Source organism: Rhodnius prolixus, unplaced genomic scaffold, assembly GCF_049639745.1.
Source record: "Rhodnius prolixus isolate KJV_2025 unplaced genomic scaffold, Rpr scaffold_7, whole genome shotgun sequence".
Classification (NCBI taxonomy): Eukaryota; Metazoa; Arthropoda; class Insecta; order Hemiptera; family Reduviidae; genus Rhodnius; species Rhodnius prolixus.
The window spans coordinates 1,353,871-1,370,903 of NW_027411582.1; the positions used below are offsets into that span (position 1 = coordinate 1,353,871).

A 17,033-nucleotide genomic window follows, 5' to 3' on the forward strand; every position below is an offset into this window, starting at 1 on the left:
TTTTCATTTCTTGCTAGTAATTTGAATGGAATTTATTCAGCTTTTACAGGATATACTCACCAGATGCCTAGTAAGAATTTATATTCATTATATTTAAACTTTTAGTTTTACAATTTGGCAGAACAGTCTTATTGGTTTAAGAAATATTAAATATTGAGCAGCTTAATGATGGGTAAAATTCAAAAATTAGGTTTATTTAATTCTACGTTATATTTTTTTTACATAAATTTTCATTTGAAATACTTGAAAAGCTAAAACTAGTATTACTCTTTTCAGTTACACATATTTACTAATATTTTTTTTGTCTTTCAGCTCATTAATATCTTAAACACTTAATATATTCTGTAGGCAAATAGTAAATAGATTTGGTTCCTGATAGGTCCAATGTCACAATTCTGTTGTGTATTAACAGTAGTATACTCATGAAAAGGTAGGAAGTTGGAAAATTTGGGATAGTGTATGATTGCTGCACACTTATATTTAAGTTAATAAATGCAGCAAGCAAAATGAAACCCCGTAAAATCTTCAATGTCATTAAGCCGATTGTTTCTAATTCAAAACCATGTTCAATTCTAAATCAAACGGACATTGTGAAAATGTGATAAGAGTTTGCTTTTATGAGCGGACTAAATCTTGATTGTTACATTCTACCTCTGTAGAATGGGCAAGTACTTATTCGTGCTAGGCTACGAATGTTTTGACGATATCAAAACCATGAAGAGGAAGCTGTTTTCTAGCGAAGATGGTGTGGTTAAGACTGATTAAAGATTTGTGGTTTTGCGAATGGAATGGATGATTCATTAAATAAGTGACAGTTAAACATCGTTTATTTATAATGCGCTAAAGAATAAGATATTTACGCATTAAAGCTCCAGTAATTTATGATTATATTATTTTTTTATTATTTCTTACTTTTTAAACGAATTAAATAGATATTAAAAATGCGAAGTACTAAATTTATTAAAGTTTGTAGAAAAAAATTATGAATTTAAATAATAAAATAAAGGAACTCTTAAATTCAATGTAAGAAATAACTTGCATGTCGAGTTATCGATGTTATTAATCGTAATGATTTTAGGAATTAAGTTGAAGTTTGTGGGAGTGACAGAAATTAGCTTAATAAATTATATTAGTATAATTTTAAGTCATTAAATTTCATTTGGCATGAATGGTGTAAAATTATCAAACAATATCCTCAGAGTCAGAAGTAGATATAGTCCAAATACTCTGTGTTCCAAAAATTGTAACAGTAAGGGAGGTACTATGCTGGAGCTGGCATAGTATACGCTAGTGTTGTACATTGGGGCAACAGTATGAACAACAATAAAAAGTCAGAACTACGGTTTTTTAAGCAATATTAAGCTATTCGTATTTTGTAACAACCAATTCGTCTTGATATAGCTTCATCAACATGTACGGCCTAGACGAAGGTACATAAAGTTTGATTATTTTTAACATACGCACTTTGTTTTTGTTGTTTTTTTCACTAAATGATGTACTTTTCTCGTTGCAGATAATTATGAAGAGGACGAAGCAGAAGAGATATCTTCTGAATTGTGGCAGGAAGCATGTTGGATTGTTATTAACGCTTATTTTGACGAAAAAGGTCTCGTACGACAACAGTTGGATTCTTTCGACGAATTCATACAAATGTCCGTACAGAGAATTGTTGAAGATTCACCACAGATTGATTTACAAGCTGAAGCGCAGCACAATACTGGAGAAATCGAAACTCCTGTAAGTTTTTCTTAAAATTTGTTTAACAAATGTTTTTACAAAATGAAATGCTTTTTAAATGAATAAATTTACATTTCAGCCTAGATACTTATTGAAATTTGAACAAATCTATTTGTCTAAACCTACTCACTGGGAAAAAGATGGCTCACCATCTCCAATGATGCCAAACGAAGCTAGATTAAGGAATCTCACTTATTCTGCACCTCTGTATGTTGACATCACTAAAACTATTATCAAAGACGGTGAAGATCCAATTGAAACGCAGCATCAAAAATCTTTCATTGGTAGTTTGTTAATTAAAATTTTAAATTCTATTCATTTATTCATTTTAAAATAACTTAAGTACTTCTTTTTCAGGTAAAATTCCGATAATGTTGAGATCTACATACTGTCTACTTAATGGATTAACAGATCGTGATCTTACAGAATTGAATGAATGTCCCTTAGATCCAGGAGGATATTTTATAATTAACGGTTCAGAAAAGGTACAAATTATATTGAACAATTATTTGCTTTATTAAGAAATTTAGTCTTGAAAGTGGTTAAATATTTCGAGAAATCTATAAGTTTTTAAATATAGCTTAGCTACACACAGTTTTCATTTTTATGGAAAGCACTACCGATGGCAACCCTGTTATAATACATATTAGATGTGATAAACGTACTTTAAGCAATTTAGTAATAAAGATATTGATGTTTATTTTGTAGTGACTTTTTGAGTTGACTTATGTGTCAAACCAAATTCCAGTATTTCGTCAAACCCTGGTTCGTGTTTTCTTTTATACCATAATTAGCTTAACTTTGCGATGATAGTGTTTCGATCAGTTCAGAGCCATTTTCTTATGTCTCTGTTATTCCATATTTCCTTTTTAATCCTCATTATTTGTATTTGGACTTGTTAAGTTACACTATTCAATAAATCGATCTTCTCTACGTAGGTAGTGTAATTGAAGTTATTGGGGTATTAAAGGTGTAAAGAAAAATCATGTATAACTGAAACTGTAACAGAATTACCTAAAGTCATATGAGCACATAATTTTGTTTTTGTTGCAGGTGTTAATAGCTCAAGAGAAGATGGCCACAAATACAGTGTATGTGTTTAGTATGAAAGATGGTAAATTTGCTTACAAAGCTGAGATAAGATCTTGCTTGGAGCATTCATCAAGACCAACCTCAACTCTTTGGGTAAACATGATGGCCCGAGGGGGACAGGTAAGTCCAAGAGATAGCAGTTGCTAAGATAACACCTAATAAAAACACCAGTTTATTACGGTCAATTAAATTCTAATGAGCTACAATCCTTAGTGCGTAAACAAGCTACTGTCATTCTTACTATCCGTCCAGAAGGAAGTAATTTTGTTCAAACAAATTTATGTTTAAAAATACTGAGTGTAACTTTAAGATCTGTTGTTTATAAGAACGGTTGGCCTTAAACTGAAAGCGATTATCTCTTAAAAATCATGTTTACAGAGCATCAAGAAGTCAGCAATTGGGCAACGTATTATAGCAGTACTTCCTTATATAAAACAAGAGATTCCAATAATGATCGTATTTCGTGCGTTAGGATTTGTCGCTGACCGAGATATTCTTGAACATATTATCTATGACTTTGATGATCCAGAAATGATGGAAATGGTAAAGTATATTTATTACTAGTGCTATTATGAATGATATATTCTATTTGAGAATAAGTATTTTATCTAAATTTTCATTATTACCAGAGTAAGTGAGTCAACAAAAGACAATAGAAACTCACCATGTTTTGCCGTACACTATAAATGATCTTTTTTTCAAAAATTTCGAAGACGAAAACACGATCCTTAACGTTGTTCCAATGGTAGAATTTCCAGGCGTTAGTTCTAGCAAACAGGGTGGTTCATCAGTTTCAAGAAGCCCAACCGAACGTTGGGATTTCTTCACTGACGTAGCGATTAATAGAGAAATTCCAAAGGCACTATGGAAATATTCTAATAATTCTGTAATACTTGTTTGAATCAGCCCTTTCTGACATCTAAGAAAGATTGAATGTTCGAGGACCCCTTAGGGATGTGGGAGTTGTAAATTTGGTATAAGCACCAGATACCTATTGGTAAATTTCTCATATCTTCCAGTCGGGATTCACGTAATAAGGAGATGGACCCATTAGGTTAATCTCAGAAAGAAGTATCGGCGTCAGAGGTAGAAATTGTATACGGTTGCCAGGCCGTCACTTATGCGCTGTGTTTACATGTAATTAGCTCAAAATAATTAGGGAATGCCGCAGTGACCTCAATGACTTGGCATTGTGGAGAATAAAGTTATTTTAGCTTGGATACCGGTGCATGTCGGTATAGAATATAATGAAGTGCCGTCACCCTGGAAAGAAAAGACGCCACAAGACTTTACGAGAAGCTTAAACAGGAGAATTAAGTTTGAGCTGGGCTATGGAGGAACCTTCTAGGTCTGTGACAGGACTTGAATAGAATTCTGTTAAGTGAAAGAGATGTGGAACATGCTTCCGCCTGAGCGAGAATAGCCTTCGCTAACGGGTTTCCAAGAGGGCATTATCGACTCGGTGGGTATCTATAAGTGTTGGGCCTAAAACGTTACAGCACCTATAGATTCAGGAAGGATAGAGGGGACTCCAATCGCCTGCCAACGGACTGTAACAGGAAGCCTTAAGGCAAACACATCCTAAAGTTAAATTAAAAAAAAAAAAAGATCTCTTTTATAATTAGGTTTGTTATAAATAGTCTTTTCAAACCCCATGAGACTATTTATTATTTTTTTGAAGTTAATTAATTATATTTGTTAAAAAGGTAAAACCATCATTGGATGAAGCTTTCGTCATTCAAGAACAAAACGTAGCGTTAAACTTTATAGGAGCCAGAGGAGCTCGCCCAGGAGTTACAAAAGAGAAAAGAATCAAATATGCCAGAGAAATTTTACAAAAAGAAATGTTACCACATGTTGGTGTTTCGGATTTTTGTGAAACAAAAAAAGCTTACTTTTTAGGGTAAGTGATATTTCCATTATCTGTTAAATCTCGGAAAAAAAATGGAAGCATTGTAACTGTGACAAATTCTCGAGATTGAATTTTTAGAAGAAAAACATATGTTGAGTTTTCTTTTTTTCCTCTATGCCGGGAAAACTGACTTAAAGTTTAAGCTTTTTATTACGTTTTATTTTTCACATTTTGGTAAATGTCTACTCAGGTAGAAACCTGCGCGACCTTTTGAGAATTTCTTTTTCTAAAAATTGGATTTTGGAAAGTTTCTGGTACTACTCTCAAGTCTTTTATTGCACTTTTAATTAAGCAAAACTGAGTAATTTTAAGGAAACATAGAAAGCAGTGGGCAGAAAAAGTTATGGATTGTTAAGCAGAGTTTTACTTAAAGATTTCCTATTTGTTTATTTTCAGATATATGGTTCACAGACTGTTGTTGGCAGCTCTCGGTCGTCGAGAACTTGACGACAGAGATCACTATGGAAACAAACGTTTAGATCTTGCTGGACCTTTATTAGCCTTCCTGTTCAGAGGGTCAGATCTGTTTGCCTGATTATTAATTAATTAAATATTTTTTAAAAAAATACATTTAATTTACTTTTATTGTTTTTATTGAAATTCTCAACAGTTTGTTTAAAAATCTGATGAAGGAAGTGAGGATGTATGCTCAGAAATTTATTGACCGAGGTAAAGATTTCAACTTGGAGTTGGCTATCAAGACAAAGATAATAACCGATGGGTTGAGATATTCGTTGGCCACGGGTAACTGGGGCGATCAGAAGAAGGCTCATCAGGCGAGAGCTGGTGTGTCCCAGGTACGTGCTGCTACAGTACTATGTTACTTTCATTACCTGGGGCCAAAGTGACCTACTTCCCGAAATAGGATAACTTGTTACGAAAAGTGTAGAGATCACAGACTCAAGTTTACCAAGGACTAGATACGCAACATCTGTGTTTGATTCTAGTCTGTACCAAAGTTTCCCAGTTTTTTACGATTCTGGAACAAAAATTATTTAGAATTATTTATAATTTAAATAAAATAAACAGGCTAATCTACTCATAAAAATTTACAAAAAAAAATATACATGTTTCGGTGCAAATGGTTTAAGTAAAATTGTACTTTTTACGAGTTAAGAATCGTTGCATCGTCTTCTCTCTTCAGGGCTCAGATGTAGCTTTTCCGAAGTTTTCATCCTCCGGCGTGGTACTTTCTACTTTCCGTTTCTTTTAAATTTTCTTAGAGTGAAATCTCTTCTCTGGGAAATTTCACCATAAACTTCATTCTGTAATAATTAAAATATGAACTACGAATTTCCCAAATAAAAAGAAAATTGGAGCACCAAATCCGTCAAAGCCACAAAAAAAAACGGAAGTACCTTGTGCACCTTCAGACTGAGCACCACCACCTGTTCACTGAGTTTCACTTACACATCTACTATTCTCTCTATTGGGGCTTCCTTGAAGAGAAAGATTCTTAAAACACGTTCGAAATGTCTCATAATTTCAATGTTTCAGGTGTTGAATAGATTAACATTTGCTTCCACACTGTCCCATTTAAGAAGAGTCAACTCTCCAATTGGTAGAGATGGTAAATTAGCCAAACCAAGACAGTTGCATAATACTCTGTGGGGTAAGTACCCTTCATCCCTGTCACCTCGTAATCATTATTGATATTTTAAGGCTGGTCAAAAAAAAAATCATTTCTATGACTCTCCCATTTCAGGAATGATATGCCCTGCAGAAACTCCTGAAGGAGCTGCTGTAGGTTTGGTGAAGAATCTCGCTTTAATGGCTTACATCTCAGTCGGATCTCAACCGTCACCCATATTGGAGTTTTTGGAAGAATGGTCTATGGAGAATTTAGAAGAAATTGCACCCTCAGCCATTGCTGATGCTACCAAGATTTTTGTGAACGGATGCTGGGTAATACCCAAAAGTTGAAATAACAAAAAGCTGCAAAAACTGGATAATATTTACTTGTTATAAATTTTTAATGCTAATAAGTACCTTCATAACCTTAAAATTATAGTTAAACTGTCACACTTTGCTTCTTCATAAATTAACACTTCAGACTACATTTTCAATTAGACTTTAAATCGCTTTATCTCGCACATAAAATATAGAACACAATAAGATTTCTACAAAATGAGAAAACTCATTCAACAAAAAACTTGTATTTATCTCAATAAGCAGAAATTAATTTAAACAAAATGAGTCTTGATTTTTACAGGTAGGCATCCACAGAGATCCTGAACAATTGATGGGCACATTGAGAAAATTGAGACGTCAGATGGACATTATCGTATCAGAAGTGTCAATAATTCGTGACATCAGGGATCGTGAGATACGTATCTATACAGACGCAGGGCGAATCTGTCGGCCATTGTTGATTGTTGAAAATGGTTCACTATTGCTTAAAAAAAGACATATTGAGAATTTAAAGGAAAGAGACTATAATAACTACGGGTAAATCGATTGTTGTTGTGCATTATTTTGCTGCTTTGTTTTCGCGAGGCTGTAGAAATTCATATTTATACTAATTGTTTCCTAGGTGGCAAGTTCTAGTGTCCAGTGGTGTGGTTGAATATATTGATACTCTAGAGGAAGAGACCACAATGATCGCCATATCACCAGAAGATTTACGTCAGGACAAGGAATACGCCTACTGTACGACATATACACACTGTGAAATTCATCCTGCCATGATTCTTGGCGTCTGCGCCTCAATCATACCATTCCCAGATCATAATCAGAGTCCCAGGAACACCTATCAGGTAAGTCATGGTTTCTATACTTTTCTCTATCTACATTAAAAGGAAATGAGCTCCTTTTCCGCAGGCATTGCAGCCGAAAGAAATTCCCCTTGAAGTTCCAGAAGGAGAAACCTCCCCTTCTTACAAAGAAAATACAATAAAAAAGAATAATAATAAAAATTATAATGATTATGGTTTTTTGACACTAATTTAATTATTATTTGCTTATACGTTTTAAATAGCAAAAAATGTGGAATTGTGTTATGTTAAAAAAAAGCATTGAAATTTAATTTTCGCATGCTATTTTTGAACTATTGTGTATATAAATATATAAAATAAAAATTTCGCTGTTCTAAGAGTGCTATGGGTAAACAAGCCATGGGTGTCTATATCACAAACTACCACGTCCGGATGGACACACTGGCTCACGTCCTATACTATCCTCACAAACCGTTGGTTACCACTCGTTCTATGGAATATCTGCGCTTTAGAGAGCTGCCAGCGGGCATCAATTCTGTGGTAGCGATCGCCTGCTACACTGGCTATAACCAAGAGGACAGTGTCATCTTGAATGCCTCGGCCGTAGAGAGGGGATTTTTCAGGTACGAATTTCAAGTTTGAAATGAACTGTTGAAAAGTGCGCGGTAGTGACTGGGCTTATTAAATTTAATTTCCGCCTTTTTTTTTAGATCTGTGTTTTTCCGTTCATATAAAGATGCTGAATCTAAACGAATGGGTGATCAGGAAGAACAATTTGAAAAGCCTATGCGACAAACTTGTCAGGTATTACGGGTCATTTTTAGAACGTACATTTCTAGGTTATCACAACCAGTATATTACAAATTGTAACATTTCATCCTAGGGTATGCGTAATGCTATCTATGACAAGTTGGACGACGATGGTATTATAGCTCCAGGTTTGAGAGTGTCTGGTGATGATGTTGTGATCGGAAAAACTATCACTTTACCGGAAAATGATGATGAGGTATGTGAATTTCTGTTTTTTTCCCAAATCTAATTTTAAATGAAAAAAAATATTAACATGAAACTAAAAATGAAAGCTAAACACGCTAACGACGTAAAGGTTAACAGCATTGCGTCGGCAAGCGAGTAGACAAAAACTTCCCTCCACAAATGCTGAGAGGCATATTACTTAATTACTGATCGAAGAAACGATGGTAATATCGATTGATGATTCGCTACGATTATATGATAGAACCATTTGCGATAAGTGGATTCATGGCTTAATATTCGAGAACCAGTAGATCACTGGTTTAATGAGATTTCCCCGGGTATCCTCCATCAATACAATTATGAAATTATGTATGTACTATTTCGTGACAACGTTCACGATCTTTCTTTGGAAGCTTTCATTTATTTACCGGAAAATAACCTTTTTTAAAAATACCAATTTCTCACACTTGATATTTTTAAGACTGAAAAACGCTTCCTAAAATAAATTTTTGTATCCTGTTTTTAGTTGGAAGGTACGACAAAGAAGTTTACAAAAAGAGATGCAAGCACATTTTTAAGGAACAGTGAAACTGGTATAGTAGACCAGGTGATGCTGACCTTGAACGCTGAAGGTTACAAGTTTTGCAAGATTCGTGTGAGATCTGTGCGTATCCCTCAGATTGGAGATAAATTTGCTTCTAGACACGGACAGAAAGGAACTTGTGGAATTCAATATAGACAGGAGGTAAAGAGTTTTATTTTTTGTTACAAGTAAACTTTAGGAAAGATCTTCGACTGTCTGATTTATTTTCTTTGTGGACTGGTTTTTAGAAATTAAATTACAAAGTGCATTAATAATGAGGTAGGAGTACGGCAGTTTTAATTGGATAATTTCAAGAATTTTCAAATTTGATATTCCGTCTAGGTTCAACCATTGGATAAACCAATTAAAGATTTGGCCAAAATTGTTCAACCTTAGTAGTGCCCCTTTACTCTGATGCTTAATTCTCTTTAAACTTGCAACTTTCTCTGAAAAGCTCTCCTCGGTTTTCATTAATTATATCTATATCTTTTTTGCATATTGGAAAGTTGCATAGTTAGTTTTTAGTATCATGGGGTGTTCTGCCCAGTTCAAATTCTAATTCTCGCTGTCTCGTACAATGAGAAAACAACTGTACTCCATAAAAACTAAAAATATAATGAAGGTTACCTCTTTCCGGTTGACCAAATTGCCTCAGATTTAGAATATTTCTGATTTATCGTAATTGTATCGTGTAAATGAGGACGTATGTTATACTGAAATGACACTGTAGAGTGAAATCCTATGTACTCTTGAAATGGACCTTCCTGAGGAATGTTTCGAATGATAACATCTACGTGTATGTTTGTCTCCAATTCCGTTGGACCTGTTCTGACAAAACACTAATTGCAACATCGCTTTGTGGTACCTAGTTGAAATATCAAATTTAAATTTAAAGTTGCTACGGATTTCCGTAATCTGCTTACTTGCACAAAAATTTGTAAAAAATCACCATGTCTTAATTGGGAAAGGTGAAAATTTGTTTTTCCGTTGAAAAATGATTAATGTCTAAAGAGGGACGAGGGGAAGAAACAATATAGGGGAAAGAGAATGACTTGAGAGTTGTTTCACAGCAGATTGATAACCTCAAAGATGAAGATGATTATGTTAAATTGCAGGATATGCCGTTCACTTGTGAAGGAATCTCTCCGGATATTATCATTAATCCGCACGCCATTCCATCTCGTATGACAATTGGTCACTTGATTGAATGCCTTCAAGGCAAGGTACGTTTTATTCGTTTAAACATAATAATATCCAACTAAAAATATAAAAAAAACTGACCCCAATTTCTTACTTTAGGTATCAGCAAACAAAGGTGAGATTGGCGACGCCACTCCATTCAATGACGCTGTGAATGTACAGAAAATTTCCACCCTTTTACAAGAATACGGCTACCAGTTGAGAGGCAACGAAGTCATGTACAACGGCCACACCGGTAGGAAGATCAATGCCCAGATATTTATCGGACCCACATACTATCAACGTTTGAAGCACATGGTAGACGATAAGATCCATTCGAGGGCTCGCGGCCCTGTACAGATACTTGTCAGACAACCCATGGAGGGTAGAGCTAGGTCTGTACTTCGAATCCATTTTCTTATAAACGAATACTTCTTATTACTTTTGTGTGTGTTTCGTACTTAGCCCTAAATACGAAATTAAAATTTTGTAAAATTTGTCTCACTGTAAGAAGTAGATAAGTGGTTCGAATCGTGTATATATATTAGTTTGTACACTTCTTTTGCTTACTGTTTACATGTTTACAGAGATGGAGGTCTACGTTTCGGTGAAATGGAACGTGATTGTCAGATATCGCACGGTGCAGCTCAGTTTTTGAGAGAGCGTCTGTTTGAAGTGTCAGATCCGTACCGGATACACGTTTGCAATCTGTGTGGTCTGATTGCCATCGCCAACATGAGAAACAACACTTTTGAGTGTAAAGGATGTAAGAATAAGACACAGGTAAAAGCACTTAGTTTAGCAGTTATTTATTATTCGAATTGTCGCTCTCAGGAGCGAGTTGCAATCCTGCAACAATCGGGACTAAATGAGACAAGATAGTCTTGTCGAACTCTTTCAGCTGATCAGTTGCTTATAGAGGATCGTCCTCACTTCATACGCTTCATCCCCAGTAGCCCCTGCATAGTGGTAATGTGCTTTCTACGCGGCCTATTCTTCCCTCACTTTTGCTATAAAGTTAACTGTTTTGCATGTTGTATAGATTTGCTGGGGGACAAGAATCACGAATTGCCTTTAAGAAAGTTCGAAGTTTCGTTTTCTACACTTTGTTCCACAGTTCCTGAAGAAGAGGGCATAACCCTGTTACACTAATATATCCGTAAATTAAAACAATAAATAAAATAAGGGAAGGGATTAGCTATGCGGTTAGCGTACTGGACTCCCACGCGGACGTCCCGGGTTCGAATCCAGCTGCTAACCCTTAGATTTTCTCTTCCTACGAGCTTCTTACAGCTCACTGTCCGGTGATGGACACTGTTGTCTGTAACGAGAGAACACTGCCTCCGGAGGCCCGGCAGTGCACTGAAAAAAAGCTCCGGGCCGCCAATAACCTTAGATGTTGGCGCGCCTTAAATCATTTTAAAAAAAAAAAATAAATAAAATAACGTAATATTGCAAGTAGCGCAGACTTTATATTTCGTTTAAGAACTTCTTTCTGTGAGCCTAACGAAGAAATCTAGGGAAATGTTGCCGATCACATCATATTATTAACTTCAGCTTTCCGAAACCCTTTTTAACCCTTTGTCCACGGATTCTTTTTTGGTCCTTAAGATATAAGCAACTCATTGATGCAAACAAATTTTTTTCAAGAATATATTTATTAATAAACCTAATTATAATATTTAAAGTTTTCTGCACAAAACTAAAAACTCGCAACTCAACGTCACTGCTTCTTTTGTTAACTTCCATTCCATTAGAAAGCCTAGAAACTTGGCTAGAATTAGTCTGAATTTACTTTCTGGTATTGAAGTTTAGTTTTTATGTTGTCAAGTTATAAAGAAAGCCAGTAACCAATAATTGCGACGAATAATTGTCACTCTCTAATTGTGACGAATTCATTGAGTAGCCTGTGTGATTACGAGAAAATGTATGCTCCTTTGGCCCCAATCAACCATTACTTCGTATAATGGTAACAACGATCGAAGACCAAACTGTTCATTATGGTAACTATGTTATTTTCAAAAAGAAATATCGTGTTCATTTTTGTCACAGAGCAAATAAAGTAATAAAAAAAGAAAAAGAAACAGAGATATACAGAGAAGACTCTCTTTTAACATTTTTTACAAATTGAACTACTTTCCATTTGTAGCAATTTAAAAATAACAAAAAGTGAGACTGCTAACTAATTCTAATTGAGAACCGTGTGTTGATTTAGAAGAGAGAGAATTGGTTGAAGTGGCCCCAGGGGCGAGAGAGACAGAGAGAGGTCGAACTCAGGCTGTAGGTGGGTGGAAATACCTTAGAGAGTGTGTGTGTTACATGTTATTAGGTGACAGTGTGTGCCACTTCCTTTTCTCCACACTTGATTGAATCTAATAGCACCATTATCTGCTCGTTGCCAGCCCATTGTCAGACCTTCCCTTCTCTATATAATACTAGACATTTTATTCCTCTTTCTTTATTAATGTTATTTCATCTTTTGTGCTCTAATTCTACTTTCTCTTAGTTGCTGGTACTATTATCGATATCTTGTTATCGATATTGTTCCAAAAATACATATATGCTGAAGTCCCGTAAAAAAAGTTTACATGTTCTGTTGTGTGGGCAAGTAAGCATACAGTTGAATAGAAATTCAAACAAAAATTACAAGAAAAACAAATCTATTATTCCGACTTTCATCATATAGAACTAACTATCCATTATATTTTACAAATATATTAAAAAAGCTACCCAAAAACAAATGGGGTTATTCTTCAAAAGCATTAAATACATAGTAATTTCAGTTAACAAGAAATGTAATTTGCATAACAGAAATTTTCTGAGGAAGTATTGTTTTCGAGCAGATTTTCTCTTTTGATTGTTCACCGTCAATAAATGACACCTAAATTCCGAAAACGTATTTTTAGAAAAGTGTTAAGTGTATATTTGTGAAACAAAATCTCCCAAAACAAGAGCAGACCTTATAGTATTTCGTTTGAGAACTTCTTTCTATGAGCCCTAACGAAGAAGAAATGCTTTGAAAATGTTGGCGATCACATCATATTATTAAACTTCAGCTTTCTTTTGAAAATTTGCCTTATTAAGTTGTCTAAGACCTCACCATGGAACGCGACAGGAAGTTATTAGGGGCCAGATTCCATCCCCTTGTGATCAAAATATAACAAGTATTGTTGAACGATTTTTTAAGATTTCCTCATAAGTAATTCCATTAATTTTCCTGTTAAATTTCGTTTTCCCTCAAAAATATTCTGGAGTAATAGTGAACTGGGACCTCCCATTCCTTATTAAACTACGATTTTATCATTTGCGTATTCCATAAGAATTACTAGTTGTTTCCAAAGAAACTCCGAGTCAGCTTACAGTTTATAGAGATACCTCCCATAAATCCTTTATAAGCTCCCTTGCCTTTATAAAATTTACTAAAATGTTAATTAAACTTCCAAATTACAAGAGAAAGAAATCTGTTATGAAGAATCACATTATTTTCTCCAAAATTATCAAAGTATACATTATCTTCAACCTCTCAATACATTTTAAGTATTTCTTATAAGTATTATCTAACATTTCGAACATTACACCACGAATTGACGCTTAAGTTCCTCTTTGTCGGAATTGCACTAAAACGGAAATTTACTAGTCAAAATTATTTAAGTCACTAGTGAATGTAATTTATAGAATGTACTATGTAATATATTATGTATATACAGTCGGATCCCCCCCGGAGATATTCATTCGAAAAGTGTCAGCCCTCCAATTCTTTTAGGACATTTTCTAAAACTACTTTTTAGAACTCTTAAAGAGGATTTTTAAATAGAAAACGTAATTTCTAAATTTGGCTCAATCATATTTACTTTCCTAACTAGCGTAATAGAAAATAAAAAGTCGAATCAGTAAACCAGATTCCTCAAATTACCATAACCTATTCATTTATAACCTTTTACTACAATGCTTTGTTTACACTCAGTAACAAGTCATAGGATACCTTCTTGATTCGTAGTTTTACTTATTGCTAGTTAAGTAATAAAATACATATTAATACAGTTTATTATTATTTTTGTTTTAGATATCACAAGTAAGGCTTCCTTATGCAGCTAAATTACTATTTCAAGAATTAATGTCAATGAATATAGCTCCAAGATTAATGGTTGTATAAAATAATAGTGATAATGAATAAGAAACGTAAAAATAGCTACCTTTTTAAGCTGTAAACCCATTTCGAGTAATTCTATAAATGTTTTCATTTTGTACAATCATATAATTTATTTTGTATTATAAAATAAATATATCAATGAATAAAAATAAATAAAAAGAACTTTATTGTTGTAAGTTGTTGTTGATTTGGAATAACCACAATGTTAAGCACTCGAACAGCAGGGGGACTTAAAAAAGTAAAACTCCTGCGGCACTAGTACTTAGTATGGTGGCCATCCTGACTGTTTTTAAAATTAATAAATCTTGCCTTATACTAATTAGTTAAAAAAAAAAAAAAAAATGAAATCAACAAAACAATTGTGAAATAAAAATATGTACAGAAAAAGAAATAAACAAAAAAACATTAAATTATGATAACAAAAACCATTGTGGTCACAATTACGATAAGAAGAGAAATTCAATGATGATATCGGTGGTCGCTCAGTTTATCTTTTCAAGATAGTTGTCCAAAGAAGTTAAACACTGCTCAGTTTGATTGTTGATCCACACTTGGGCAAGTTGATTTCTATCTTTTCCAAAACTTATTTACGCATTATCTTGATGTATATAATAAAAAAAAATGAGAATAGTGGAGAAGTTAAAGTTAGTGGGCGGTTCTCGTAGCGATAAAATAAATAAAACAAAAAAAAAAGATATAGAACAATGCTGGTTATTCATAGAGAGTAATATCTAATTTAACTCGCACTTACACTAGAACACACTGCACAAGTTATTAGCTCACGCGACACGATCCTAAGGCTACAAACTAATACCAATTAAATGTATAAAGCCGTTACGCGGAGGGACAGCGCACCACTCTGCTGCGTTTAACTGCAGAAAAATTGTACCAAATGTTTTTTCTGTTCACGTTATGCCGGAATATTTATAAAAAATCCCAACAAAATAAATAAAAGGAAAGAAACATTTAATCCCTTAAAATAAACATGTTTAAGTAGTGAATTTAATTTTAATTAAATTATTTATTTTATTTTTTATTTTTTTTATTTTCCCCATCAAAAACGGTTTGTTGTACTGGGGTGGGATAGCCGTACAGGCAAAGGGCCGACAGATAACTGAGCCCACATCAGTCCTTAACCAGCTTAATATACATCAGTTAAAAAACCTACACCAATTTACATCAGGGAAGAGGTCACTTAGACAGTATTGCCTGGGGTACAGTCAGCACACAAAGTAACCAGTCACTACCAATAGAAAACAGCTCTCATTCACACACACACTGTGTACTGACTGAGTTAGATGTTCTTTTCCATGACCGCCCACGTATGTGTGCTGTGTTTATCTGTATGTTTGTAGCAGTGTTGGTGTATCGAAGAGGGCTATATCAGCTTCTTTATTTTGTATTTGTCCTGCTACTACTGTAACCCTCGTGTGAGCGAAGTAATTGAAGAACGCAGATTTTCGATTATGTATTTCTACTAGAAGTATCCACTTTGAGAGGCACACCTTATTACCAAAACAGTAGTTTTTACACTAGTCAAAGTTTGCCTTTTGGTCCACCACCATAACTCAAAAACGAAAAGAATCGCAAAAAGTTCAAATTTGACATTTTGCCACTAGGGGGCGCGACGAATAAGGTTTCGATCAAAATCGGTACATCGGATTTACCACTTTACTATATGCATTTTTTCCTTTTAAGAGATTTTCTCAAAAACGAATTTCCCTGTAAAGTTACAATATAAATGTAAAAAACAGTTTTGATGTAAATTAGATATGACTCAAATGTCCAGAGAGATTAAAGAAAATCTGTGAATTGAACCGCCTCGCTAGAGAATGGTATAAAAAAAAAGTCGTATAAATGGTTCACACTTACATTTTTTGTTTTGTTCTTAATAAAGGCGTCCAAGATTTCCTTTAAACTTCGTATACTTATGGCACACAGGTTATTTAATTTCCCCAGGAAATTAATAGTTTTAAGAGATCTCTCTGTTTAAAGCATTTCTAATTTTGGCAATTTGGCCACCACATCTGTACCGAATAGAAATAGAAAGTTTTGGGATAATTTTATTTTTTTAAACATTTTTGCACTTGAGGAATAAAATCTTATCACAGAAGCTATCACAGTGCACTGTCAATGAAAACATCGAACTACTGATTTCCACGCGTGACAAACCGCGCCACGAAACTTGCATTTTGTATTTTAACCCGTTTGAATTTAGAATAAACAGTTAATGTCCAATAAATATCGATTAAAATTAAAGCCACAGACAAATCGATTCCCTATATTAGATTAAGCCCAATTGAATTGTTCAATATAATCTGCACTATAAAGCCGTAGCAGCACAAACACTACTGAATAATTAATCGTAAATTTTAATGAAAGCATATGGTATATGGTAGGAAAGGGAAATTTAAAAAAAATAATAATAATAATTTGACGTTATTCCTAACGCATTTATTAGTGGAGACAGATACAATGGCGTCATTATATGCACGATAAAAATATACTAAGAAATGACATTTGACATTATTGTGACTCGTGGGTAAAAAATGTGCTGTTTGGCTCCTAGAAATAATTAAAAATTACTTGTCTACTTGCTAATTTTATTAATTTACCTTTGGATGTTAAAAATGGAATTTTGGGTGATTACTTTTACTTCATTTATTGATGTTATCATTCTATTTTAATTAA

At 34.0% G+C, this 17,033-nt stretch overlaps 1 protein-coding gene across 1 annotated transcript; it reads left to right on the forward strand.

The window, feature by feature from the left end:
• The first annotated feature begins 1,235 nt into the window (after positions 1-1,235).
• Positions 1,236-14,518, forward strand: Polr2B (RNA polymerase II subunit RpII140). Its single transcript, XM_074113259.1, has 21 exons — positions 1,236-1,430; positions 1,514-1,737; positions 1,817-2,021; positions 2,095-2,222; positions 2,791-2,949; positions 3,208-3,372; positions 4,536-4,732; positions 5,138-5,257; positions 5,352-5,538; positions 6,239-6,353; positions 6,447-6,646; positions 6,954-7,189; positions 7,275-7,497; positions 7,834-8,078; positions 8,166-8,259; positions 8,339-8,461; positions 8,957-9,175; positions 10,129-10,236; positions 10,313-10,587; positions 10,780-10,975; positions 14,256-14,518. Exons 1-21 carry the CDS (start codon positions 1,412-1,414, stop codon positions 14,343-14,345), a joined length of 3,528 nt encoding a protein of 1,175 aa, XP_073969360.1. The 5' UTR covers positions 1,236-1,411; the 3' UTR covers positions 14,346-14,518.
• The last annotated feature ends 2,515 nt before the right edge of the window (positions 14,519-17,033 follow it).